The sequence below is a fragment of the Coturnix japonica genome, chromosome 26 (assembly GCF_001577835.2).
Source record: "Coturnix japonica isolate 7356 chromosome 26, Coturnix japonica 2.1, whole genome shotgun sequence".
NCBI lineage: Eukaryota > Metazoa > Chordata > Aves > Galliformes > Phasianidae > Coturnix > Coturnix japonica.
In genome coordinates, this window is record NC_029541.1 from 4,373,248 (window position 1) to 4,397,496 (window position 24,249).

The following is a 24,249-nucleotide window of genomic DNA, read 5'->3' on the forward strand; positions in this document are numbered from 1 at the left end:
GCTAATAATTCCCTGCTTTTATTTGCAGTTATCCACCTACATGAAAGAGGCTGGATTTTTTGCTGACACTTTCTTGCTGGCAATTGAATGCTGCCTGAATCATCCATCCAGGGCCATTTGTTCATAAAAGTAAGGAATTGCTGCTTGAATCCTTTTATTGCTGCTAACGTGACACATGCAGCAGCGATGGATCAGGAGAAGCTTCATGCAGGCGGGGATGTCCATGCAGGCGTGCAGCAGCAGTGTGGGTGCTCGTGCACCTCCTTTGGGCTCAGGCCTGGGAAGGAGAGGCTGCAGGGCCATACACAAGCAGGAGGGGATCTGGATCTTACCAAGCTCCACTATCTGCAGCTATTCCAGAAGGAAGGGGGGGACTTTTATTCTTACTGCCCCCAGAGCTGCTGGCTCGTCTAAAGGAGCTGCTTTCCTCTGGCAGGGACAAATGGATGAGGCTGCACCCTCTGACATCCCAGCTGCTGCTTTTGCACTTTGATGTGATAAATCCATCCTGGGAGGAACCCGAGTCAGCCCTTGGGCAGGATGGGGCTGGGATGGGTCCTGCTCTCACACCCCACAGCCTCACGTCTGTCCTCACCGCTGCTGGAACGAGGATGCCTCTGAATTAGGGATGTTATTAACTACGAGCTGCTTTTCCCCTGGCTGCTGCTTGCAGAAATGATAACTGATTTCAAATGAATTGAGCCAATTACTGCAGTTTTCCTAAAACAGATGACTGCAATACTCCGGTAAGGAGGAGCAATCCCAGCTGCAGCACGGATAAGAGTTAAGATGCTGAAATGCCCTTTGGGCCCAAATTTCCAGCTGTCACAGTTTCCTGGTCTACGTCTGGCTGCTTCTCTCAACCGTGTGTGGGTTCAGGCACACAGGGCTGCAGGAGGTGTCTGCTCTGCAAGCAATTATTTGCTATCAGTGAAAGAGACTGCAACGATCCTTGCTGTCTGCAAGCAAGCAGGGCCTGAAAGTGTCGATGCATCTATGGAAAAGGAGAAAGAAAGAACTCCTGAGTGATTCTGGATGGGGTTGGGGCTGTCAGCTCCCTGGGACATGAGTGGGGGCAGCTCCTGCCCCAGCTGTTTAACCAAGTGCTGATTCACGGCTTTGCCAGCCCAGTGTGCTGGTTTCAGATACCATCTGCACGTGAGCTTCATCAAAGGACAAAAAACCTGCCCCCGGATGCCTTGTCCTTGTAATGGGAGGCACTTTAGTGAAAAGGAAACCTAATGAAGATGAATTAAGCTGAACTGCGTGAAAATAAGGAATCTTGATATCAGCTTCCCATTTGTCTGCCTTCCCAAATCCTCAGCAATACTTATATTAGCAAACCACAGTCCCAGCATGAGGAAGGCCCCATCCCATAGGATGCTCCCACTGCTGCTCTGTCCCACGCTTGGAGTTGCCCCCAGTTCTATGGGACCTTTGCTGGACTCTCAGACCTCAGATGGTCCCCACCCATACAACCCATGCACAACCTCTGCAGTTCAGGCTGGGTGAGCTGCTGCGCCATCAGTTAGTGCTAACCCCCTCAGGGCAATGCATGCAAGTGTACCATTGTGTCATGCTGCCATCTGAGCAGCAAAAGTACACAGATACACATCCGAACCGATCTGAAACACTGGGTCAGGAATGTGGGCTCCTGCTGCTTCTCCTTATAATCCCCTCTTAAGTGTTACATCTTCTGATTGCTTTTGTCAGCTCCGTAAATTTAATAACTGAACTAACCATCTTCTCCTATTGCTCGCATATAAATAAGTGCTGGATCGATAACGAACATCTTTAAGAGCCCCTGGATCTGATGAATGAGAGGAGTCTGCCCGAGGGAAAATGATGAGTTCACACCTCCAACGGTGTTTAAAACAAAGTGTGGGGAGGGAAAAGTGGAGCACCCTCACCGGGATGATTTCAGCCACTGAGAGATTGGATCCACGAGGGCTATAGGGGAGGCTTTGCTTTCTTGGGGCAGGCTGTGTGGTTGCTGCACAAATTGCCATCCCATGGGGGAAGCAGAGCTGCAGGTTGGATGCTGGGAGGGTCTGCAGGGATTTGCTGAAGGAGAGATGAGTGGTGGGCTGGGTGTACCAAAGAGATACAGCTATTCCTCAGATCTCCCACTGCAAAGTGTCCCTGGGGCTGCAGGGATGGGCCACGTGCTCGTGACCTCTGCTGGCTTTGCAGTGTTTGAAGAGAAAACAGAACTACGAAACAAAAACCCAACTTTTTGCAAAGCTTTTGCCCATCTGGCAAAGCAGCTGGTGGGGAGGCATCGCTGCAAGCATCTGCTGCTGCCCGGCCAGCTGCAGCACCACGAGCACAGCCACTGCAGGGAGATCCATTCCTTCCTCTTCTGCACACCCTCAGAGCAGCACAGCATTGTCCCTGCTCCATGGGCTGCTCCCTGACACAGAGAGGAGGTTTCTGTGCCTCGGAGTTGGGAGAAGGAAAGGGCTGAGAAAGATAGAGACTTCAAAGGATGCGAGCAAATATTTACAGGTTCCAAGACAAAAATATATATATCTACAGTGTTGTCTTGGGGATACGGGGCGTCGGGCTTTGGAGCAGAGCCCTCTCACAGCTCCATTTGTTATATTGATTTATAAAGACTGCGGGTATCGATCGCTGCCAGCGGTGCCGTCAGTGGGATGTGCAGCCCCGCAGGGATGGATCCTCTGGTGCTGGGATGGGCCAGCTGGGAGAATTGTGGGGACAGATTCATGCTGCTGGGGTCTGCAGTGCTGCTGTCTTTGTATGCTTGCTTTTGGAAATGAGACACTCCCTTGGGCACCCGGGGGAGGGGGAAGAGGATGGAAAGAGGGAAGTAGGGAGGAGAATATTCAAGTTTGGGCTTTCCCACTGCTGTTACAGGGATCTCTGCTGGCACTTGGGGTGCGTAGGGAACATCCCCAAATGCTGAGCAGCTCCCAGGAACTGGAGAAGGGATCTGGCTGGGTTTTGGTGCTTTAGAGGTGCTATAGAGGGTGAAGAACATGGGATGGATGTGGTGCCCCAGTGGCAGAAGTATCTACTCTGCTTGCTGCCCACCCTGCAGCTCTGCATGTGCATGTGGGAACCTCAAGAAAGGTGTTTGCACACACACACCCTGCGTCAGAGACTCAGTGGTACAAAGGGACTCCCCCTACTCCCCATAACAACCTTGGGTTGCTCTTTCCCCCTTCCCATGCTCTTGTGCCAAGCTTAGCACAATGATGATGTGCAGGGTGTGTAGTGCTCAGGGCTGTGGGAGAGCTCAGAGGGCCACATTGGCACCAGGGAGACAACACAGGTGGGGACAAGGGAAGGAGCAGCAGCACACACAGCTGCTTTGCCAGGCAGGAGCACACAGGACAGCAGGGGAGGGCTTCAGTGCACAGGGGAGTGACTGAGTGGAACGTGGTTGTGGGTCAGGGGATGTCTCGGTCCCCAAGCTCGGCCGTCACCCAGTTCAAACTGTCCATGGTCTATGCAGGTGAGACTTGGCTGGAGGAGATGGAGGAGACCTCAGTCTTGCTCTGGGATACGGTGGAGGAGACGTCTTCATCACCAAAAGGGTTCTTGCCACAGCAGATAGTGGTGATCATACAATTACGGAACTGGGAAGACAGAAGGAGAATGTCAGCACTCGAGGATGGTGAGGGTGTGCTATGGGTCTGAGAACTGCCAGCAGCCCTGAGCTGTGCTGCTCCCCAGGCTGAGATGCAGCTGGTGGGGATCGAGGTGCCTGCGGTGCAGGGGAGCCCAGGGCAGGGGAGGGCCCTTACACCAAGACATCTCACCTGCTTGTTCATGAGGACGTATATGATGGGGTTGTAGAGAGAGGAGCTCTTGGAGAAGAAGGCAGGCACTGCCATCAGCGTGGCCGTGAAGTCTGCTCCCTTGTTGGTGAAGATCCAGAATGCCACTACAGCATAGGGCGTCCAGGCCAGCATGAAGCCCAGCACCATCAGGATCACCATCCGTGTCACCTCCCGCTCTGCCTTCTGGGTGGTGGCTGACTCCTGCTGCTGTGCGGCTGCCTGTGGGTGGAGGGTGGTGAGGGGCAGCCCCCAGGTTTATTCCCCACGACACCACACACCCATCCCTGCTCACACTGCACATCCTGTCCCCATTCTCCTTTCTGCCCCCTAATGCCAGGCGTTACCTCTCGGACTTTGCAAATGAGGCGTCCGTAGGAGAAGAAGATGACCACGACTGGGATGATGAAGTGGATGACAAACATGTAGAGGACGTAGGACTCGTTGTGGTAGTCGGGGTTGTGGGTGTAATAGTCAGGGCCACAGGAGCACTGCATCCCCTCCGGCATGTACCTGCCAGCAAGAAAGGTTCAGACCATCACCAGGACCCAAAGGGTTTCCACCTTGGGACCACCTCCCCCAGGGATGATGTTGCTCCCAGTGTTGCACATATGGGAGCTGCTCCCTGGCTTCTCTTCTGCACTCTGTTCATTGCCTCATGCTCCTGCCCTCACTGGCTTTGCAGCACAGCTCCCATGGCTTGCACCATGCCGACACACTGCGCTTGGGTGCGCAGCATCATTTTGTTGTGACACCGCTTCCTCCCACGGGCAGAGGGCTATTTATTTCCTTCCTACGTGGCTGAGCACTTGCCTGCCGGGAACCACCTGCTCTCTCCCTCTGCAGATGGAGGGATGCTGAGCAGGGATGGGAGCTGCTGGCTTGGTGGGCTGAGCTCTCGGGAGCTCAATCCCTGCAGTTGTGTTGGGCTCATGTCATCATAGCTGTGGCTTAAGGGCAATTCAGCCAAGGACCTGCCTGGCCAGGGATGCTGACCCAAGGCTGGAGAAGGGCCGTCTGCCTCCGTCCTGTCATAGGGTTGTGATGTAGCAGAGAATTGGCTTGAGCTGGAGCTGCAGCATTAGAGAAATCACCTCCAACTTATTCCTCCCCTGTGCTCTCAGTGATGTATTGGCTCCTGGCAGGGGATGTGGGTGCCTGAAGGAGCCAGATGTGTGCTGGATTCCTGGGAAGGAATCACTTCCTCTACCCCTGTACACAGGTTCCTGGGGTGTGGCTCACCCACTGCTTACANGAGTGAAATTCACTGCAGTGCTGGGAGGAGGACAGATGGGAAGCAGGGAAAGAATGGCAGAAGTAATGAGAAAAGTCCTGTGGGGTTCCCAGCTGGGTCAGTGGCATGAGTCAGGTTTGCTCAGAGCTGTCTTGTCCACTGGGCTGGTGTATGGGAACTGCTGGTCACAGCCTGAACCTCTGATTGCCCACCTGAGGCAAGCACTGAGTCAGCCCTGGGAGCACAGGTGGTTGTATAGCCCGACTCACCTGGACCAGCCAAATAGGGGTGGAGCAGCACAGGAGAAGGCCATGACCCAGGTGAAAGCGATGCCCATCATGGCGTGGGTAGCAGAGAAGCGGAAGTTTCCCATGGGCTTGCAGACAACGATGTAACGCTCTATAGCCAAGACCACCAGGGACCAGAGGGCAACCTGGCCTGCAGGAGGGAGGAAAAGACAGAGGGTCTGGTGATGGTGAGAGCTCCTTCAGACTTGGTTTTCCCTCCATGGTCACAGCAAAGAACAGAGGAGACTGGGATCAGGTAACCAGCATCCTATTTGATAACTGAGAATCTATTGCAAATGTGCAGCAGGCTGGGAGCTGAAGGGAGTATCTGCTACTCAGTGGGATGCTGGTGATGGAGGAGGGGATCGTTGTGGTGTTGTAATCGTTTAAGAAATTAACAGAGAGGATTCCATCTGGGTGCAAAGAAGTGTAATTTCTGGTAAAGACACCAGATGTGTCCAAACCTGTTGGTGCCTTTCAATGTGTATTTCATGAGTCTTTCACCGGTGCTGGATCAGGAGGTGGCTGTGTGGGTAGGCATACGTGCACATGTATTTATAAGGGATAATTAAACTTCAGGGGATTGGGAGTGTTTAGTTGGTGCTGTAAGCCTGCTAATGCCCCCAGCTGTGATAATCTGCTGATAACTACACCCTGTGCTAGGATTCGCTGGAGACCTGCTGCTCAGTGACTGCTTCCCATCAAGCTTTCCTCCCTGTGCTCAGGAGCCTCCTCTCTTTACTGGCTGGGAAAACTGGAAGCGTAAGTAATGAAGGATTTCACAACTGGAGATGGTGCAGACCCATGACCAACCACTCCCATGTCCTCTACTTTGATCAGGACGCCTTGCTTTGTTTTGCCTAACAGAATATCCATCTTTTGTTCAGACCAGCATCACTGCAGGAAATATCCCATTTAGGGGAGGAAAAAAAGTAAAGTTTGTGCAGCAGCTGTGAGTCTCTGCACAAGGATTTGCAGCTGTCAGATAAATTAGGAGGTGTTGTGTGGGCCTGGATGGCTGTGTGGGCTGGGGGTGCAAAGTGAGTCTGCTGCTTTGGAAAGGGGCTTTTGAAGGGTGAAGCGTTGGCTACACTGGTGTCCCTGAAAGATGAAATAGGAAGCTCACAAGAGCAACCAAATCAAAGGCAAGTGGGGGCTGAGCTGAGCAGTTGTTGCAAACCCCGGAATCCTCCTTCCCCTCCGTGCTGCTGCTCTGCTCTCCTGGTAGGGGCAGCCTCAGCTTCTTTTTGCCCTGAGATGAGCTGTCACTGCCCTCCTTGTCTTTCAGACCTCTCCACTCCCAAACCCTTTCTGTGCGGTCTCTTTCCCTTTGGAATCCTCCCAAATGCTTCACCTTGGAACAAGGTGGCAAAGGTGCACGATGCTGACTCCAGGACACTGGGTGACCATCCCCAGCAGGTCTTTGTTAGCTGTGCAACTAAGACCCAAGACCTGTGGATTCATGCTGGGCAGCTTGGCCAAACAACCCCAGGTTTCATGCTGCAAACCAGGACCCCCTCCCATTTCCTTGTGGTGGTCATGCTATAGCAGTGAGATGGGTGCTTCCTGGCATCAAAATCAAGCCTGAATAAATCTTTTTTTTTCCTGTCCACTTTCTAACCATAGGGAAGAAGAACCTTGCACGAGGAGCTCTGCCCCATGCAGCCAAGGCCATCTCATCAGCCCCATAAGAGTATGGGATTGAGTTTCTAAAGCCCTATAAAGAAGCAAGACCACCCTCTGCCCAGCCTGGCCCTCTCCCCCACATCCCACTCTGAAGCTGTTACCTCCCAGAGTGGCGAAGAAGCCCTCGACGGCGCAGCCAACGGGACCGAAGACGAAATATCCATTCCAGGCTGTGTAGAAGGTGACGGTGAAGCCAAAGCAGGCCATGAAGAGGTCAGCCACCGCCAGGTTGACCAGGATGTAGTTGAGTGGCTGCCGGAGCTTCTTGTGTTTGAAGGTAACCAGGAGAGTGAGGAGGTTGATGGGCAGACCGGTGGAGATGAGGAAGAAGATGTAGCAACACACAAGGCGGTATTTCCAGGGCTCGGCTAGGTAATACTGGGGGTACTCGAAGGGGCTTCGCACCACCCCCGTCTTGTTGGACATAGGCACATAAAAATTGATACCTTCTGTCCCATTCATCCTGCCAGTACTATGGCAGCTGCTTTGAGTTTAAGGGTATTTTTTAATCAAGCGCTCTATGGTAATGAATTTTGTTTCGACCCCAATTACCAAAAAAGGAAAAAAAAAATAAATGGGAGGGAATCCCCAACCCAATGGTAATAAATAAAGAAACACCCCACCAAGAGATCCCTCCCCCAGCTCCAAAATCTAATGACTAAGAACTCCAATAAGTCCTGGGGGAAGGAGAGGTGGTGCGTTGGCCCCGCGCCGTGCCAAGGGCCGGCGGAGCCGCGTGCTGAGGGAGGTTTTATACCTTTGGGCCTCCTTGAGGGAGTGCGGGGGGAGGCCGGATTAGGGGCCAGGCTAAGTTTGTATGACAAGGGCAACGGGATTGAGAGGGGCTGATGGTTTAAGCACCTTCTAAGTAGCCAGTTGGCCCCAAAACCTGCATTAAAGCGTATTAATTGGCAATAAGTGTTTAACGTTGTTTAAGGAGTTGTGGGGAGGAAGGGAAGGGCTTGGGGAGCCCTTTGGAAGAGGGGCAATGGCAGGAGGAGAGGCGGTGAGTTGGAGAGCAGGTCCTTTGGATGGCTGATGGGAGAAATGGGTCTCTGGTTGAGTCCATGTTGGATGCCTTTGGGGCATCCCTGGAGTCCTTTAGCCGCCTATAGAAGTGTTTGGGGTGTGGGGTACCCAGCTCTGCTCCACTGCCTTTGGGAAAGTTGTTGGGGGAAGAGCAGAGAGAGTTTGGCCACTCTGTGCTTGAGGTGCCTGGTTCAGTGTGAGCACCATGTGGTTTGGGTATGTGTCTCCATCACAACTGGATTCCCATTACAGAGCACACAGGATCATAAAACCTTCTCAGCAGGGTCAGCTGTAGCTCGGAGCACCAATGCTCCATCCTGCCCAAGCTCTTTCCCATTTCTTCCTTTTGGGTCATGGGTGCTCCTTCTCCATGAGACCTGCCTAAGGCGCCTTAGTGAAGCTCTGCCATTAATCTCTGACATCTGGTGGCGTTAATGGCCCTGATCTGTTAATGCGGTAAGCTGCTAGCCTCCTTCCCACTGCTGCCCTCCACCAAGGCAACGTAGATGGAAAAAGTCAATGGTGTCTTGCTGGAGGAATGAGGTCTGCAAGACAGGAATGGCTTGGAGCTAGAGGGCAGGAGCGGAAGGCTGAGGGGTGTGGGTAGGATGGCTGATGCCCTAATTGCTGTCCCACTGATCCATCCGCACAGGTCAGAGGAGCAGAACTAGGACACGGCAAGAGTAAGTGGGTCACAGCAGCCTCAGGTGCCCTGATATAAGTGATCCCCATGGGATGTTTGTGCCTGTATTTCCCTGCGCATCCCACGGAACTGGCAGTCATGAAATTCCCAGTCTGCGTCTCCTTTAGACTTTCCATGAGATCTTCCATGAGAGAAAGAGGTTTGTGTGGAGCAGCCCTATGGCTCTACTTCTCAAAGCTTTCACCTGTTTCATGCCTTTCCTGAATACGGTCAGGATTCTGACTCAACTGAATGTGTTTTTGCATATAAAAAAGCACATGCAGATGTGAATCTCAATTCCAGTGTGCCATTCTCACCTTCTTTGGAAGAAGGCAGCTCTTCAGATAGGAAGCATCACTGACTGTCCATCTTCAAAAGACGTGGACTTTGCTGTCTGTTCCAGCAGCATATGACAGATCTGTTTTTTTCCTCCAGAGCTTTATATAAAGACATGGTGATCTCATGGGAGATTTCGTTTTCACCTCCCAATGTTTCTTTGTGAGCATTTCTGCCACATTTTATAGCGTCTCATATTCTTCTAAAGGGTAATATAGTTGTACAAAGGAAGCGGGTTTGAGGGAGGAGGAGGTGAAATGAAAGTCTATTTTGGATTGTGCTCTGATGCTGTGGGATGGGATCAGTAGGATTATTATTGGTGTCATCACCATCAGTTATTGATTTCACTACTCTTTTTTTGTTTTAAGTTTTCCTTTGAAGAGAACAAACCTTCTCCCCTCTGCATTCCAGCTAATGCATGGTACGAATTTGGCTTCATGCGTAGCACCCAGATACCTTCCACATGCAGGGCTGCCAACAGTGGAACCAAGGGGACTTTTGCTTGGACTAGAGCTGGACTTCTCCCACTTTGGGGAGGCAGGTAAGCCTGAGCCAAATGTGTCCTGCTGGAGGGTCTGAGCGTGGCTCTGTCCCTTCTTAGCTGCCCTGGAGGACCCAGCTTTCTCCCTCACAAGCTGAGGTTGGTGTTTCGGCCGATCCCCTGAGGCTGGTGTCGATGTGGATTTAGAGCTCTCTGCAGGTCAGCGGCCGCCGGAGCGATGGCGAAGGCCTTGAATCAACTCTGCAGAAGAAAATGACACCGGGGAGGTTAGCTGGTTCCTCCAGGACGTGTCCTGAATGCAACCTCGCTTCCTTCAGTGTCCCTGTCACAGAAATGGAAAGTGATGGCTTTAATTTGGTGTCTCTTAGCAGGGAAACTTTACGGGCTGTCTCCCAGAGAGCTCTCAATTGCATTCTGTGCCGATGCTACGACAGAGCAACAGCAAAATACAGGCCCTGTATAATGCAGGAGGAGAGGCTTGTTCCTTTGTGTTTGTCCATAAGAAAAGGAGTGTTTTCTTCCCTCTTGCAGGCTTTTCTGCTTTGCTAAGCTCTTTGAGATGAGATTCTCTTATTCATTGTTTGTCAGCACATTGCGTGAAGGAGCCCTGAGCTTCACTGGGCTTTCATGTCCTGTGTAAAGCAAGAAACCATAATTATAATCAAATAACCAAGCTGATACGGTTGGTTCATTGGGCTTCAGCAACGCAACCGTGGGAGGGGGTGGCTGGGAGCCCTCTGCTGAATGACACCGAATGCAGAATGACGTTGTGTTTGGTTCTGCAGTGCACTGCTCTGCATCGCTCCTCTGGAGGGGCTCCTTCCTCCTCGTGGGCAGTTGCCCCTGGAAGACCTCACCTCCCCATATCAGATAGCAGCCACGTGCGGCCGCTGCGCTGAGCTGCTTACGCCAGGCTGTGAGCTCCCTTACCAGGAAAGGGGTTAAAGCGAGATAAAGCCAGAGCGTTATGGAGACCATATGGAGGGGAAGAAAACCCTTTATCCTGTAATTGGATTCGTTCCCGGCAGCTCCTGGTGGAGGTGAGGCTGAGTGGAGCTGACAGGATGTGATGGGTGAGGCGCTGCCAGCTGCCCCGTCCAAAGCAGGATGTGTGCACACAAACTTGGAGATCAATCCGTTCCAAGAGCTGGGATAGATTTAAATGTGTGGCAGAGAGAAAGAGGACAGAGATGCATTTGCACTTTGGTTTGGTTGGCTGCTCCTTGCCCAGCATGGGTTAACTCAGCTGTGGCTGTTTGCTGCTCCTCTGGGCTGGCACAGCTGCATCCACCCAAGGTAAGGATCTACTGGTTGTGAGAGGCTCTGTGCCATGTCCTCACTTCCTTCCTCAAAAATAAGAATGCACAGAAGCCTGTTTCCTGCACTGCTTTCTGCATTAGGAGCCTTGTCAGAAGGACCCCACATCCAGGGTTCCATGCAGGTTCCCTTCACGCCCCATCTCCAGGCTCTCACCAGCACAGCTATGCAGGGGGTGGATGCACCAGGGCCAGAATACAGCTGGGAAGCAGGGAGAGCTTCACCACAGCAACCTCATGTGTGCAGTGCTGGCAAGCGAGCAGGGCCTCATAACCTCCCCTGCTTTTCCTCTTGCTACTGATCCAGGTAACATCCCTGCAAGAACCGCAGGATTTCCTTGGGGAGGTGGGAATTCCTTGGGACCTGTCATTTCCTTGCCAAGGAGCTGAGCAATCCCACTTCAATTGCAAACCTGCACTGCTCAGCGTGGTGCTGTCAACACCTTTAACTAAGTGCTAAACCAGGGCTGTAGCAGAGTGGGCAGGTTTGCAAGACAGCCTTACAGGCCCTGCAGCACCAGGATGGGCAGCCAGCACTGCCCAGCAAACCAGAGCAGCACCACCATGGTTCTGTACATCAGCAATTGTGCCAGGGAGCAAACCACGCATCAATGAGGGTGATGGGCAGTGCAAGTTAAAGTTCCATTTAACAACACGGACAGGAGTGCAGCTTCGTTCTGTAGCACTTTGGCACAGCTCTGAGAAGGGCTGAGCGGTCGAAAAATGGGGTTTAGGCAAACAGGGCTCATCTTTTATTTTTTAATTTGTAAATCCCATTCGGAGTTGGACTCTGTTATTCCTCGGGGCCTTGTTGGGGATGTTTGCAGATCTCTGCAGTGATGCTTTATTCGTGCTGTTTTGTTTTGTCATAACTGGGTCATTTTTTCTTCTCCATTTCCAGTGCACAGCCCTTGGATCTCTCTGCAGAAATCTGGAGACTGCTGTGAGAAGCCAGATGGGGGTAATCTGCATGGGGGAAATGTGGGTGGATAGTTTTACTTTCTGCTTGGTGGGGCCACCTCTGTGTTCCATTGGTTCTATGGGCCCATGGGCGCTCCAAGCACTTTGGGTCTTCTGAGAATTCCTCATACCACTGCCTTGGCCACCAGCAGAGCCCTATTCCCTGCCTCATACCCCACTCTGGGGCTCTTATTTCACTTGGCTGTGGTTGAGGCTGGGCACCCTGCGCTGGAATTCATTTTTGTCATTTCATCTTCTTGCTGTCCCTGCTTTAAAGCCTTCTAGAGATTTGCTCCAGTCCAAATGTGTCCCTTCCCTCCCTTTGCCCTTCATCCCATAATTGGATTCATCGCTTCCATCCAGCCCAGCCCGGCTCTCCCCATCCCTTTACATAACAGTGCTGGCTCCAGGCTGTGCCTGGCTGAGCTAAGCCTGGTGCTGTGCTTGGCCTCTGGCCACCAAAACCAGTGGAAGGTTTGCACCAATTCCTGTTGCAGGCTGAATCCTGAGCTAGTAAAGAGACTCTTTTCTTTTACAGTTCCTGCTCCCTTCCCATTTATTGCCTCATTTTCCTTCCCACATGCAATCTGTGGTCTCGTGCTGTGGCTCATCCCTGTGCTCCCACCAGGACCCAGGGCACGTGCTCAAGAGAGGAGGTGAATGCAGCAGCCCCGCACAGCTGAGCAAAGTAATGGCAAGATCACCTGGAAAAAATGATTAATTTCCCACTCCTTTCATTAATATTTATTCTCCTTAATTCTCAATCTTTACCGTTCAGCTCTCTAAAGCTTTTGTGGTTGAGAGGCTTTCACTGAGGTTGCTATTCATCACCTAAGCAAAACATGCACCGATTAAGCAGGTGGTTTGTCAGATCTGAGTCCTGTGCTGGAACCATCAGCTGCCTGTACGGACCCACCTGTCCCTGCGGGTCGTTCTGCTTCTGTCTGACTTTTGCAGTGGGTGTTCCCATGTCCTGCAGTGTTTTGTTGGGCTCTGGGTTTCTCCCAGTGCGCTCAGTGCACACATTATCTTTCCATGTGCAGCCTTTTTCACCCTGAAGACATCTGACCCTGTTTCCTTGCTGCCTTGCAGAATGAATTGCTGTCGTGAACGTCTGAAAGGAGATAAAGCAGCAGCAAACTCTTCTCCCCTGTTGCAGATAAACCACTATTAACGGCCGAGGGTTTCTGGAATGAAAAGGGTGACTCTCCATTGAAAGCAGCGATAAATCCTGGCCATCCAGCATAATCCAGTCCACCGTATCGGGAAATCTCATGGGAGCTGGCAGCACTGAGAGCAGCAAGGTCTTTTCATGCTACAGTTCTCCCGTGGACGGATAATCTCCATGGCCAACAACTGCAAATGCTGGAGGTCGGATCCTGAATGCTGTTACTTCGGCTTTTACTCCCCTTCCCTCCTCAGCAAAACCGCTGCTGCCTTCTGCAGGAAGACAGGGTGTACCTGCAAACTTTGCCTGCAAAGGGGATCACAGGGCTGCATTCTGTATCCTGCGTGAGCAAGAATATCATACATCATCCTCCTGCTGAGCCGGCAGTGCAGGCAGCCTTGCAAAGCAGCGATTTAATGCACTTCTCAGTGCCTGAGCTTTTCGTCTTGCTATGCTTAACCTGATATATTGTGATTTGATGCAGAACAGTGGGGGCAGGTACAAAGAGGTAACATGAAAATAAAAGGTCAGCAGGTGCCTGGCGCATGTAGAGGCTAAATTGGTCTTCCATCAAAGCTAATAAACATTCCTTGCGAGCTGGATGGGAAACTCCATTCCTAAAATGCTGAATGGTGTCCCTTCCTCCAGAGCTTCAGCCCAGGGCTGCTGGATGAACCCAGGATGGGGCTGCTCCGTGCAAGGGAACTGCAGTGACAGCCATGAGAAGAGCCGGGCTCAGCCCCCACTGCGCATGAGGCTGCATTTTCCAATGCTCCTAAAAATATTCCTGAGCCTTCAAGTGCAAAACTGGTGGTTTGGATTTGGAAACCAAAATGGAAACAGATGAGCTGCATCCCGTCTTGTTTTCTCACCTCCTCTCTTTTCTCTCTTCGCTCGTTCCAGATTGGGGAGAGAATGGCAAAGGAGTGATCAGAAATGAAGAAAACAAAACAAGGGATCGTTATTAGCTGCTAGAACCAGGAGGGTGAACTGTTTTAGGGCATCAGCAGGAGTTAAATCCTTGCTATTGATTCTCTCCCTGCATGGCCATGCATTACCGTGAATTAACACCACCGAGGAGAAATGGAAGTGGACGTGAAGCAAAAGTGGGGACAGGAGGGGAGTGTTTGCATGCTTAAAATATTTATGCTGCAAATTAACATGTGTTTTAAGCCTGTGATTCTTCAAATATTTATCCAGCGTTAATATTTTGAGAACTGCATTAAAATTTGCCACTGGTGCTTTATTCATTAGGAGTGTTCGGCAGCCACAGACAGCAGCCCCTGCTAAATCTGTAACGCATCCATGCAGAGACAGCAGCTGGAGGATGTTGCCTGGGTTGTGAGAAAGAGCTTTCTGCTCCTACTTCCAAAGCAGGGAGCCTGGAATGAGTTCCTTACCCACATCGACTTCAGTCATGACTGCAGATGTCACATTGAGCAGCACATGTGCTGGGTTTTTGACCCAAGCAAAACTAATCTGATGGCAGTGGGGTGAGACCAACGCTCCCATAGGCACCAGGAAAGGAGAGTTAGGGACTGGGGGAGGCAAACCTGTGCAACCCTAAAGGCTGCTGCAGGTCTGGTGGAACTGAGAGCAAACTGGGCTCTGCCAAGCAGGAAGGTAAGTTGTTCCTTCCCGTATATGCCAGCCCCATGCACAGAGGGTTTGTATGGGAAAACAGGGGGTGGTTCACCCCATAGCAGTTATCAGGGCTATTGCTACGGCTCTGATACTCCAACATTACAGCCTTCATTGGCGGGGGGGCACCAAAATCCCTGCCCAGGCTCAGGGCAGAGCAGAATATGGGATTTCAGCTGCTCGCACTCTGCCTGCTCCGTGCCCACTGCAGCTGCCTGGGGCTGGAGCTCAATGCTGGCTTCTAGAGCTGCTTTTCATGCAGCCTCCCTGCCAAAAAGCCCCAAGCACACACTGCGACTTGGAGGGGAAAGTACAGGACATGGAGACAAATGCTCGGTGCTGCTGGCACAGGGAACTCGCGTTCCCCTGATTCCTTGACATTGCCACTGATACGTGGCTTAACAGCCTTCGCTCCCACTGCCAGCTTCCCGTTAAATTACTCCCAATTATGGCAAACGTTTAACTTTGCAGAACTGCGAGCAGCTCCATTTTGCACACCCGTTCCTTTGTGAAGCTTCTCACCTCCGCTGCAGTTTTGCTTCATAAAACCAGGAGAGCTTCTGGGAAGCCTAAAGGCTGCAAGTTGTTAATGGGGCCGCAGCAGGGCAGGCTTCTCCCATTACGATGCTGGGGGTCAGACTTCCAGCTGTGACCTTTATTTTCATGTATCCTCGTTCTATGCTGGCAATGGGGCACACCAAGCCTGCCTATAAGGGGAAATGTAAAGGGAAAATGGGGAGGGTGGGAGTCAGGCCCCTTATTTCCAGTTCTGTTTCCCTTTTGAGCTCACTTGCATAACGAAGAGGCAAACCTGGCCGCCAGCACCCGGCTAATTCAGATATGATTAATTCTCATTTTTCCCTTTTTATTTTAAAGGTTGCTCTCCCCGACGCTGAGAGTTTCATCACAGATGGATGGGAAAGCTGCCAGGCAGCCACATTTTGGAGGTAAAAGGGGAAAAGACACGGCAAAGTTTAGTGCTATGCAGAAGTGACCTTTGCTGGTAATTTGTCACTTCCCAACACCATCTGCTGACTCGTCAGCTGCATCCATCATAACTAGAAAAAAGATACTGAAAAAAAGAAAAGTCAATTAAAGCAGGGATTGGTGTCAGATGGGCTTTGCACAATAATCCGTAGCAAAGGTGGGTAGGAAACAAACCAAGCCAACAGTGATGGGTCGTCCCCATTTCATCAGCACACATTCCATGGTCCCAGGGATAAAAACTATGCTGACCACTCTGTAAGTTTTATCTCCAAGCTTGCTGTGCTGCCCAGCGATAAGCAGCAATAAATGCATGGGGTTCTTAGCGACTGCCATGGCTTTTAGGGAAGAATTTGGCCCAAACTGAGCAGTATTGATTGCAGGGGCAGCATTGAGCCCATGGTGAGGCTCAGCGCTCTGTGTACACATCGTATCGACCAGCTGCGATGGAGATAGGTGGGAAAAGACATTTTGCAGGCCGGGGCCATAGCTCTTTTCCTCTTGTCTCCAGCAAATGTTGCTCCGTGCTCAGCCATCCGGGCAGAACACAGCCCTGCTCCCCTGCCACAACATCCCATGGAGCTGTTTGATGTAGGAGGCTTTCATTGCTTCCCCTGCTCATTTTTTCCTCTTGCATCCCCCCCACCTGAGGCTGCTGTCTCTTGGGATTCCTCGTGCAGAGCTGCTGGTTTGTGAGCAGTGCTGGGTTCTGACCCCAAATCCCCATCCCACAGCCTGATGGTTCTGTGGGACCGAAGGCAACTCTATGAGACCTGAGATAAATCTCTGTGCCCCGTCTGTATGGAGAGAGGTGTTGGTGTACAGCTTTGTCCCTGAGGGGTGCTGGTGTGCTCAGGACTGTGAGATGTTGTTATTAAGGGAATGGGCCACAGGAGGACTCAGAGTGGACAGATAAATATCTCACACTGCCTTGGCATCTCCCCACTGGTCCACTCGCCTTATAAAGCTTTGGGTATAGCTTTAGCACGGATAGCTTTCTTTAACACATAAATATTTAGATCCTGCCAGGGTATTCACTGCCTTAAATCAGTGCTTTAACAATACCAGAGGGTCAGGCATCATCCTGCCTTGTGCTGATTTTAGTGGCTTTATTGTTATCTTGATTTCTTAACATTACAATGCAAAGACAATTAAGAATGGCACCGTTTGACTGCTGACATACCCACATCACAAAAGCTTTATCCTGGAGGGTTCATGATCCAAATAGACAAGCTAGGAGACGGGAAGTTTTCCATCTTATAGATGGGAAAATCGAGGCAGAGTGTGATCTCAGGGCTGTTTGCAGCTGTGGACCATGCAGAGAACAGCTGCCACCAGTCTGGGGAGGCAGGGATGGGGATCACCCTGGAAACTCTTAAAAACCCAATGCAGATAAAGGTGCTGCCCATCTGGTGCACCCATTTCCATGCATACCAGGTAGCTGCTTTGTGGTGCTCGGGAGTGTGGGTGCTGTGCAGGAATGTGGTTGTGAGTGGGTATATAAGGGAGGATCCCAGCTGGATGTGACAAGGAACAAGAAGAGGTTTGACCTGCAGCATCCCGGGCAGTGCTCTCCAGGTGGGTGCGTGCGTAGATTGAGCTTCCATTCGCCAGCTCAGTGGGGTGAGCTGTGTGTGCTCACATAGGTGCTGGTGGTGGGGGTTGGCTTCAGCAGCTGCTGCTGAACATGAGAGAGCTCTGACATAGAAGAGGAAACCGAATCAATGTTTAAGCAAGGTGAAAGGTGCTTTCTGCTCTTCTCCCAAGGTGGGAGCATTGATTCCATCAACTCCTGCTCACCGTGGGCACCTGTCAGGCACGGTGAGCCCTGGGTGCCCTCTGCACTTGGGAAGCTGCTTTGAACAGCTTGAACTCAAGTCACACAGCTCCTATTGACAGCAGCAGTTTGATTCTTTGGAAGGCAGTGCATCAGCTGAGCTCCATCTTGCCACTGTTCTCACACCAGAACCAGGTGGATGTTCACCCTCCTGCCCCCAAACTGGCATTTCACCCCAAGTTACACAGCCATAAGGAGAGCTGGGCATCGCTTCACCCAGCCTTGTGTGACCGCAGCGCTTTGTTGTGCTGATTCTGAACTTGGGATCCTTCTGCTTTGTGCTTCCTCTTTGTAGCTATGAAGCAAATTCACAAACAAGGAGGTACGTATCCGCCTGGAGAGGCACTGAGCTGATGATCTCAGGTCTGGAAGACACGTCCTGCTTACAAACGAAGGCAGGGACATGCATAAAAGATATATTTTTTGACTAGAGTAATGTGCGGGGGTGTTTCTCTGGGGGAAGAGAGGGAATCAATTCGCAGAGGGCTAGTCAATAAGAGATGAAGGAGGTGACTGAGTTTATCTCTGTATATGGCAGTGTTTTATTGCAATCTTAGAATAAATGAAGCCGCACAAGAGATTGATGACACTGAGATAACGCCGTGTTATCAGCACATATGCATATCAACACGTTGTATTACAAGGGGAAGAACCTGACAAAATCCCCTTTTGATCACTGCAGCAACTCCTGCTTTGACAGCTTGGATGTTGCAGTGAGAGCAGGCAGGGAGGAGCTGCCCTTGTCTGGTACCACATCCAAACCCACTCCCATCACCATCCCTGGCCTGGCACGCAGCAATGGATGGGACTGGGAAGTGCTGCAGAGGGAAATACTTATTAACTTCTAGCGCCTTCGGTTCAATACTAGCTGATATTTATGTGAAATCTAATTTAGGGGTCAAATTTGACCTAACGACATCTTTTTAATGGTGTCCAAACAGAGAGGTTTTGGAAACTAATTAAGGATCAAGTTCCAATCAGGTAGAGTGGTTAAGCTGTGGGACCAGACTTCATTAAATGCATCCAGAGAGAATGTTTTAATATTTAAAGAGAGCATTTAATGTTTATATAAGTTCCCTTCCCATCTGAAGTCACTGTTAAATCACTTTGGAAGGTAGCTTTTAAAGCCCTTTATGCTCGTCTTTTATGGAGCAAGGCTGCCAAACGCCCTTCGCAGCTCTCTTGGACCCAACGAGGCTTATTAAAAGATTGAGCCCATCAGTGCAGGTTTTCAGGGGTGAGAAATATGAAAACAAAATGTAAGAAAGCAGCCGTAGTGCGTCCTTCCTCTCCTGCAGCATCCCTCGCTGTCAGAGGGATCGACGGGAGTGCTTTGCTCTGGATGTATGCAGGTCTTAAACCACTACAGCTGGAGGGCTGAAGCTTGCAGAACAGAGGAGTCTTTAGCAGTACTGAAGGGCTGGGCTTTCGGTCTCTGGAGATATTGCTCAAGAACAAATCTGTTTACAAGAAACAGTCTGAGAGAGAATTGTCAGTCAAGACGCTTCTATTCTCAGCTTAGGAGCATCTGGAAGAGTAAATATATCTTTAGTTAGCTGGTGGCTAAATTAGATTGCAACTGATGAAAGGCCAGAGGGATTTCTCATTAAATGGCCCTCTCTGTTATTACCCTGGCATCCTCCTTCCTGTGTTGTTCAGGCTCTTGCAATGGTTTCGAGGAAGGCGGCCGGTTTGCTCCTGCTGTACGTGATGTCAGTGCTGGCAGAACAGGCTGAAGGTTTTGTGCCCTTCTTCACCCAGAGTGACTTCCAGAAAATGCAGGTAATCCAGAGACACACACTGGGGGTAACACTGAGGTTCCTTCCTCCTGAGCACACCTTGCCATTCCCATCACCCAGAACAGGAGATGTGACTTTGGCAGCCCCTCCCTTGTTCCAGAGCTGAGGGCTATGGGAGATGGCAGAGACAATTTGTAAGGTGTGAGACTAGAGAGGAAAATCCAAAACTCCTTTACATAAGGAACAGAAAGTGATGTAGCATCTCATCTGCTGGTAACAGAGTCTCCTTTTTCTTTCTTCCCTGCCAGTGGCTGTAATTTCTGCGAAGGAGCTGCAGCCTCCCATCACCACATTGATGGGTCTTTTTGTTGTAACAAATAATTAACCATCCTCCAGATGGTTGTCACCTCTGGGATGTGCAGAGAGAATGTTTTCCTTTTGATGTGAAACTAATACTGTTGAAAGGTGTCAGGCAGGCAGCTCAGAGACTGCATCTTCTCCTTAAACACAGCCAAAGGGATCTTCCCCCGCACGCTGCAATCCTCTCATACAGGGGTGAAATCTTTCTTCCAATACCTATTTGCTCTCTGGATTGTGATTTCTCCTTGTGGGAAGCACAGACATCCTTCAGCCTCCTTGAAGGAGAGGACACAGACCCACGCACGGTCCCCAGATGGTTCTCACATCGTTACCCTTTTAGCTATGAGTCTGCTGGTGATTGAGGGGCTTCCAGAGGTACGTGGGTGAAATCAGTCTTAGCTTTCTGAGCACACCTTCAAACCAAAGCAAGCCCATAGTGAGCAGTCAGCACAGCACTGAGCACAGACAAGGGTGCGTTTTTGTGTCCTGTCTTATCCCAAAGCAAATTTGTTTTGTTCTATTCAGGTTCTTAATTAAAGGAGGGTCCTGAAGCAAAGTTTAGCCCCATCAATGTGATAGGACTGATCTTGCAGACTTCCAAGAAAGGCTGGCAATATGTAATGTATGCACAGAGCTCCCCATTTGCAATGAGGGTGTGCAGGTTTCATTCAACTTCAGTGACACTGTGACAGGAGGGAACTAGGACTGGGCCAGTGGAATAGCTCTGCAAGATCAGTAAATCCCTTCCTGCTGACAGCATCGTCCTGCACAGATCAAAGCAGTCGTCCAGGAGTGTCATGTTTGCTACAGATCATTGCCTGCAATACTGTAACTCAGTCTTACACTGAGCACTGCAGCCCTTCCTGCAGATCAGCATTACAGTCACCAAGGCTGATGGGTTTGTTATCAAACACCCACCAGGGGAACCAGGCTGCGTTGGCTGCAGGCAGCAGTTAGACCTCCATTTCCCTGGGTTTTGTGCCCTGTTCCAAGGCACACGGGCACAGGGCATCCCATCACAGTGCATGTTTGGTGCTCACATGATGCTGTGTATCACTGCCTTGTTTGCTCTCTGCTGTGGGGTTGCAGGAAAAGGAGAGGAACAAAGGGCAGAAGAAATCCCTGACGCCTCTGCAGCAGCTGGAAGAGGAAGGCTTCTCTGAGCAATCTGATGCAGGTATCGACAGGATGAAGACTATCCAGGTATGTTAAACCACACGGCTCTAAGGATCCTATGAGGACATGCAGAGGGGATAAGAACAGCCCAAGGGGGATGGGGAATGTCCCATGGGTCCTGGCTGCAGATGAATACTTGGAGGTGCCATATGAGAAGGCAGTGGGTGGTATTATGGAGCTCACAGTCACGTAAAGCAATATCCCCCATTTCATACCAGTTCTGCCAGGCAACCCAGCAAGATTTCATCAGAGAGCAGTTTTACCTCCATGCCATAAATTACCTTAGACACTGAGCAGGCTGGACACCCCTCAGACCCACCTAGCCTCCACCTTCACACAGGAAGATGGAAACAACATGAGGTCTTTCTCTGCCATTCAGGGAACGCCAGCCAACTGCAAGGCAGTAATTTGTAGCTCAGCAGGTCTGATTTTAACTTGTCATTCTTTCAGGCAGCTCTGCATCAGCTGTCTGGTGTCGCTCACCTCCTATCTCACAGCCCTCTGCACTGGCAGGATCTTACTTATAAAGTGGGGCCCATACAGCTGCACCCCCCCAAGGGCTGTATACAGAGCAGAAAATTGCCAATTTGAGGGATTTAAGTGCCAGTCTAAGCCCTCAAAGGCACGGTTACTTGGTTAGCTAGGTCTGAAAATTGTGCTTTTCCACTCGAATGCAGGGAGCTCTTTGTCCGGTCAGAGCAGCCCCTCCTGTGGTCAACACAACCATCTTCTGCCAACAAAAGGAGTGCGAAGGTCCAGCCCAAAGCACAGGACAGGCAGAGAGGCCATGGAGTTTGGCCAACGTGCAGCTCAATGTGCAACTGCTTTCCCAAACGCGGTGCACCAGCGATCAATAATAGGATTTAAACAGCAAGGATTCGCAGCTCAAAGCATTAAATAACTGGCATTTCCCAGTACCCGACGCCCATGCAGCCACCAGCCCTCCTGTGCCTCCAGCCATGACTGGAACAACTCTATTTACTTTGGGTACATCTGAGCCACGGCTCACAGCTGCTCAGGCTGCAGGCAGGGTGATGTCTCATCCTCAACCTTTTTTTATGCAGGATGCTTCACCGGCATCAGTAAAGCTGATGTTTTGAAGGGTCAAGGTGTGAGATAGTGGAGGATTATAAGGTGTAGAAATGATTTTTCTTCTTTACAGCCTCTGTTGCCGGTAGGTGCCTTTATCTGTATTTCTGAGTCAGACTAGAGATGATCCAATACACGAAAACTCTGGCACTTTGAACAGCACAGCACTGCATCGGCACTAGAAGGGGCTGACTCCAAAACACTGTTTTTTTCCCCCCCGATATAATGATCGTCCTCTTCCCCTCACACCAACCCCAGACCCTCTACTGACGTGAGCAAAGTGGGGTTGTAGCACCCTGACCTGCCTGCCCATGCTCTGCTCTTCTCCTTCTGATGTTCTTCTTTCCTTTGCAGCCAGCAGTTCCTGCCAGAGCTGGGATGTGGCTCATACTGAGACAGCTGGAAAAATACCAAGGTGTCCTGGAGAAACTGCTCACGGAGGTGTTACAGGACACCCCAAACGGTACTGGCAGGGGGTTGATTTCTGCCTTGGGAATTCTGCCTTTCTCTCCTCTCACCAGCTCATCATCATGGAGATATTTATATTCCTCAGAAGGGCTTTTGTGTCATGTTTGCTCGCAGAGTCCTCAGATACCCCATTCTCTCTCATGTACACACTTTTCTTCTGGGAAGGTTATATGCTCTCTTAGAGTGTTGTCTGTGTCCTAGAGCTGATGTTGACTGTTAAGCATCGCAATAATCTTCCTACCTCCCTACTCCCCCTTCTCAGAAGTCCTCAGTCTTTAGGGTGCAATTTCCAGCAGAGCCTATAATGAAACCTGGACAGGTGAGGCACCTCAGCACCTGCAGTTGTATATGAACACCTTGCTCCCTGCACGGGGGCTTATCTGCTTAGCTGCAACTAAAGGTGCTGAGTGCTACAAAATCCAGCCCTGGGATCTGCTCCCAGCATTTGGGAAGTGCAGAAGGAGAAGTCCAGGGTTGAGATGGATGCAGCTATTTCAGATCTGGAGGGTGATGGAAGTGTTCTTACCAGTGTTGTCTCCAGACCTTTGTCTGATTTGGGCTTAAACTCCCCAACAAAAGGGTCCTTTTATCTCAGCGGGAGCTGCTGTTCTACTTCTCCTGTGCTGATTTCAGTTTGCCTCCTTGCTCTTTCGGTGAGGAGCTGAGGAGGAGGAAATGATATATAAAGCATAATGACAAATTTTAAGGACACTTGTTCCTTCTTCTCTTTCAGCTGACTGATATCAGCAGCATCAGAAGAGAAAGCGATACAGCTTGGTGTAGCTAAAAGACTCCACTTTATGTACATGAAATCTGTAAAAGAGATTAACAACAAAATCTGAGGTGAGATAATAAAAAGCGCAGCATAATTAAACGAAGGATTTGTGCCTTTTTTCAGCCAGATGGCAAGCAGCGAGTGTGGGAAAGATAAGAAGGAGGGTTTCCAGTTCTAGAGAAATCATCGTCCTTCTGACAAGTGCAAAGCATGCTGAGGAGCCCGAGTCATTAATCTTTGCAAACTAATAGGTTTTAGGCCTCCCTCTTGGCAAGGAGAGAAATGGAGGCATGGTTATGGGACTACCAAGCCATGCAAGGGCAAGAAGCATCAGTTTGAGTGAGCTGGGAGCCCAGCGGGAGCCTCTGCCCATGGCAGGTCACCCCCATACAGCCAGCAGAAAGCAGCTGTGCTCTTCCTACCTGCAGTCTGAACCCCCTCTTGCTCCCCCAGGCTACATGAATCTGAACAACACGTCAAGGAACACCCATAGCGATGATGTGAACGAGGCACGGTGCGAAGCAACACGGCTCCAACATGATTGCTGGCTCTCAAACAAATCTAGATGTGACATCGTAATTCCGCTTGAACATATTGCTCTCCATTTAACATACCTCTGGCTTATTTTAGAGCTGCTTCTCTATCCTGGCAGCAGAAAATCTAACATATGTAAAGTAAGGACCGATGAGATCAATGGCATGTACTCGAACATATCCAATTCCAATCCAATTTTATCCTCCTGATCTAACACAAATTCTGTTCTTACTGCGGCTCATCCAAATCGCTGCGTTTGTGCTAGAACAACACAGACACACTTCTACTTCCTCAGTGTGCTCCCTGCTGCAAGCCATCCCTTGGAGAAATGAAACGTCTCAATGTATAATGCAGCATCCAGCACAGAATGGATTCCAGGTTTAATATTTGATTTGAAGGCGTACTCCTATTGCACAGACGGATCAGCTCCGTGTAACTGGAAGTTTGCAGGGATTATTGCTGAGGCAGGTGGAGCTATGAAGTCACTGTAAGAGAGTCTGAGCTGGTGGAAAATAATACATTCCATTAGGCAGAAAATGAAAGCACCTGCATGTCTTGCTGGGTTAGGAGCTCAGCCAGTGCAAATCAATCTGCAGTGGACTGATACCCATGGGAGGTCTGGCAGGGGAAGCACAGAGGA

The 24,249-nt window shown here is 50.5% G+C and overlaps 2 protein-coding genes and 1 long non-coding RNA gene across 3 annotated transcripts; 2 read left to right on the plus strand and 1 right to left on the minus strand.

The window, feature by feature from the left end:
* Positions 1-3,037: 3,037 nt before the first annotated feature.
* Positions 3,038-7,497, minus strand: LOC107324937 (green-sensitive opsin). The gene is made up of 4 exons (XM_032449308.1): positions 7,115-7,497; positions 5,310-5,478; positions 4,154-4,319; positions 3,038-4,028 (listed from the first exon to the last, which is right to left on the minus strand). Exons 1-4 carry the CDS (start codon positions 7,473-7,475, stop codon positions 3,474-3,476), a joined length of 1,251 nt encoding a protein of 416 aa, XP_032305199.1. The 5' UTR covers positions 7,476-7,497; the 3' UTR covers positions 3,038-3,473.
* On the plus strand, positions 5,278-7,148 carry LOC107324938. Its single transcript, XR_001559585.2, has 3 exons — positions 5,278-5,583; positions 5,991-6,089; positions 6,954-7,148. It is a non-coding gene; the product is annotated as an uncharacterized LOC107324938 (long non-coding RNA).
* A 9,318-nt stretch (positions 7,498-16,815) lies between the features above and the next one.
* MLN (motilin) lies at positions 16,816-23,184 on the plus strand. The gene is made up of 5 exons (XM_015885100.2): positions 16,816-17,209; positions 19,128-19,250; positions 20,657-20,770; positions 22,187-22,295; positions 23,034-23,184. Exons 2-5 carry the CDS (start codon positions 19,137-19,139, stop codon positions 23,039-23,041), a joined length of 345 nt encoding a protein of 114 aa, XP_015740586.1. The 5' UTR covers positions 16,816-17,209; positions 19,128-19,136; the 3' UTR covers positions 23,042-23,184.
* Positions 23,185-24,249: the final 1,065 nt, after the last annotated feature.

Excerpts from the sequence above, each read along its gene's own strand:
- LOC107324937 (XM_032449308.1), bottom strand. The coding sequence starts at position 7,475 with ATGAATGGGACAGAAGGTATCAATTTTTATGTGCCTATGTCCAACAAG. Across the intron at positions 5,479-7,114 it reads CTTCTTCGCCACTCTGGGAG|GCCAGGTTGCCCTCTGGTCC; the intron begins GTAACAGCTTCA and ends TCCCTCCTGCAG. Across the intron at positions 4,029-4,153 it reads TCATTTGCAAAGTCCGAGAG|GCAGCCGCACAGCAGCAGGA; the intron begins GTAACGCCTGGC and ends CTCCACCCACAG.
- MLN (XM_015885100.2), top strand. The coding sequence starts at position 19,137 with ATGGTTTCGAGGAAGGCGGCCGGTTTGCTCCTGCTGTACGTGATGTCA. Across the intron at positions 19,251-20,656 it reads GTGACTTCCAGAAAATGCAG|GAAAAGGAGAGGAACAAAGG; the intron begins GTAATCCAGAGA and ends GTGGGGTTGCAG. Across the intron at positions 20,771-22,186 it reads ACAGGATGAAGACTATCCAG|CCAGCAGTTCCTGCCAGAGC; the intron begins GTATGTTAAACC and ends TTTCCTTTGCAG.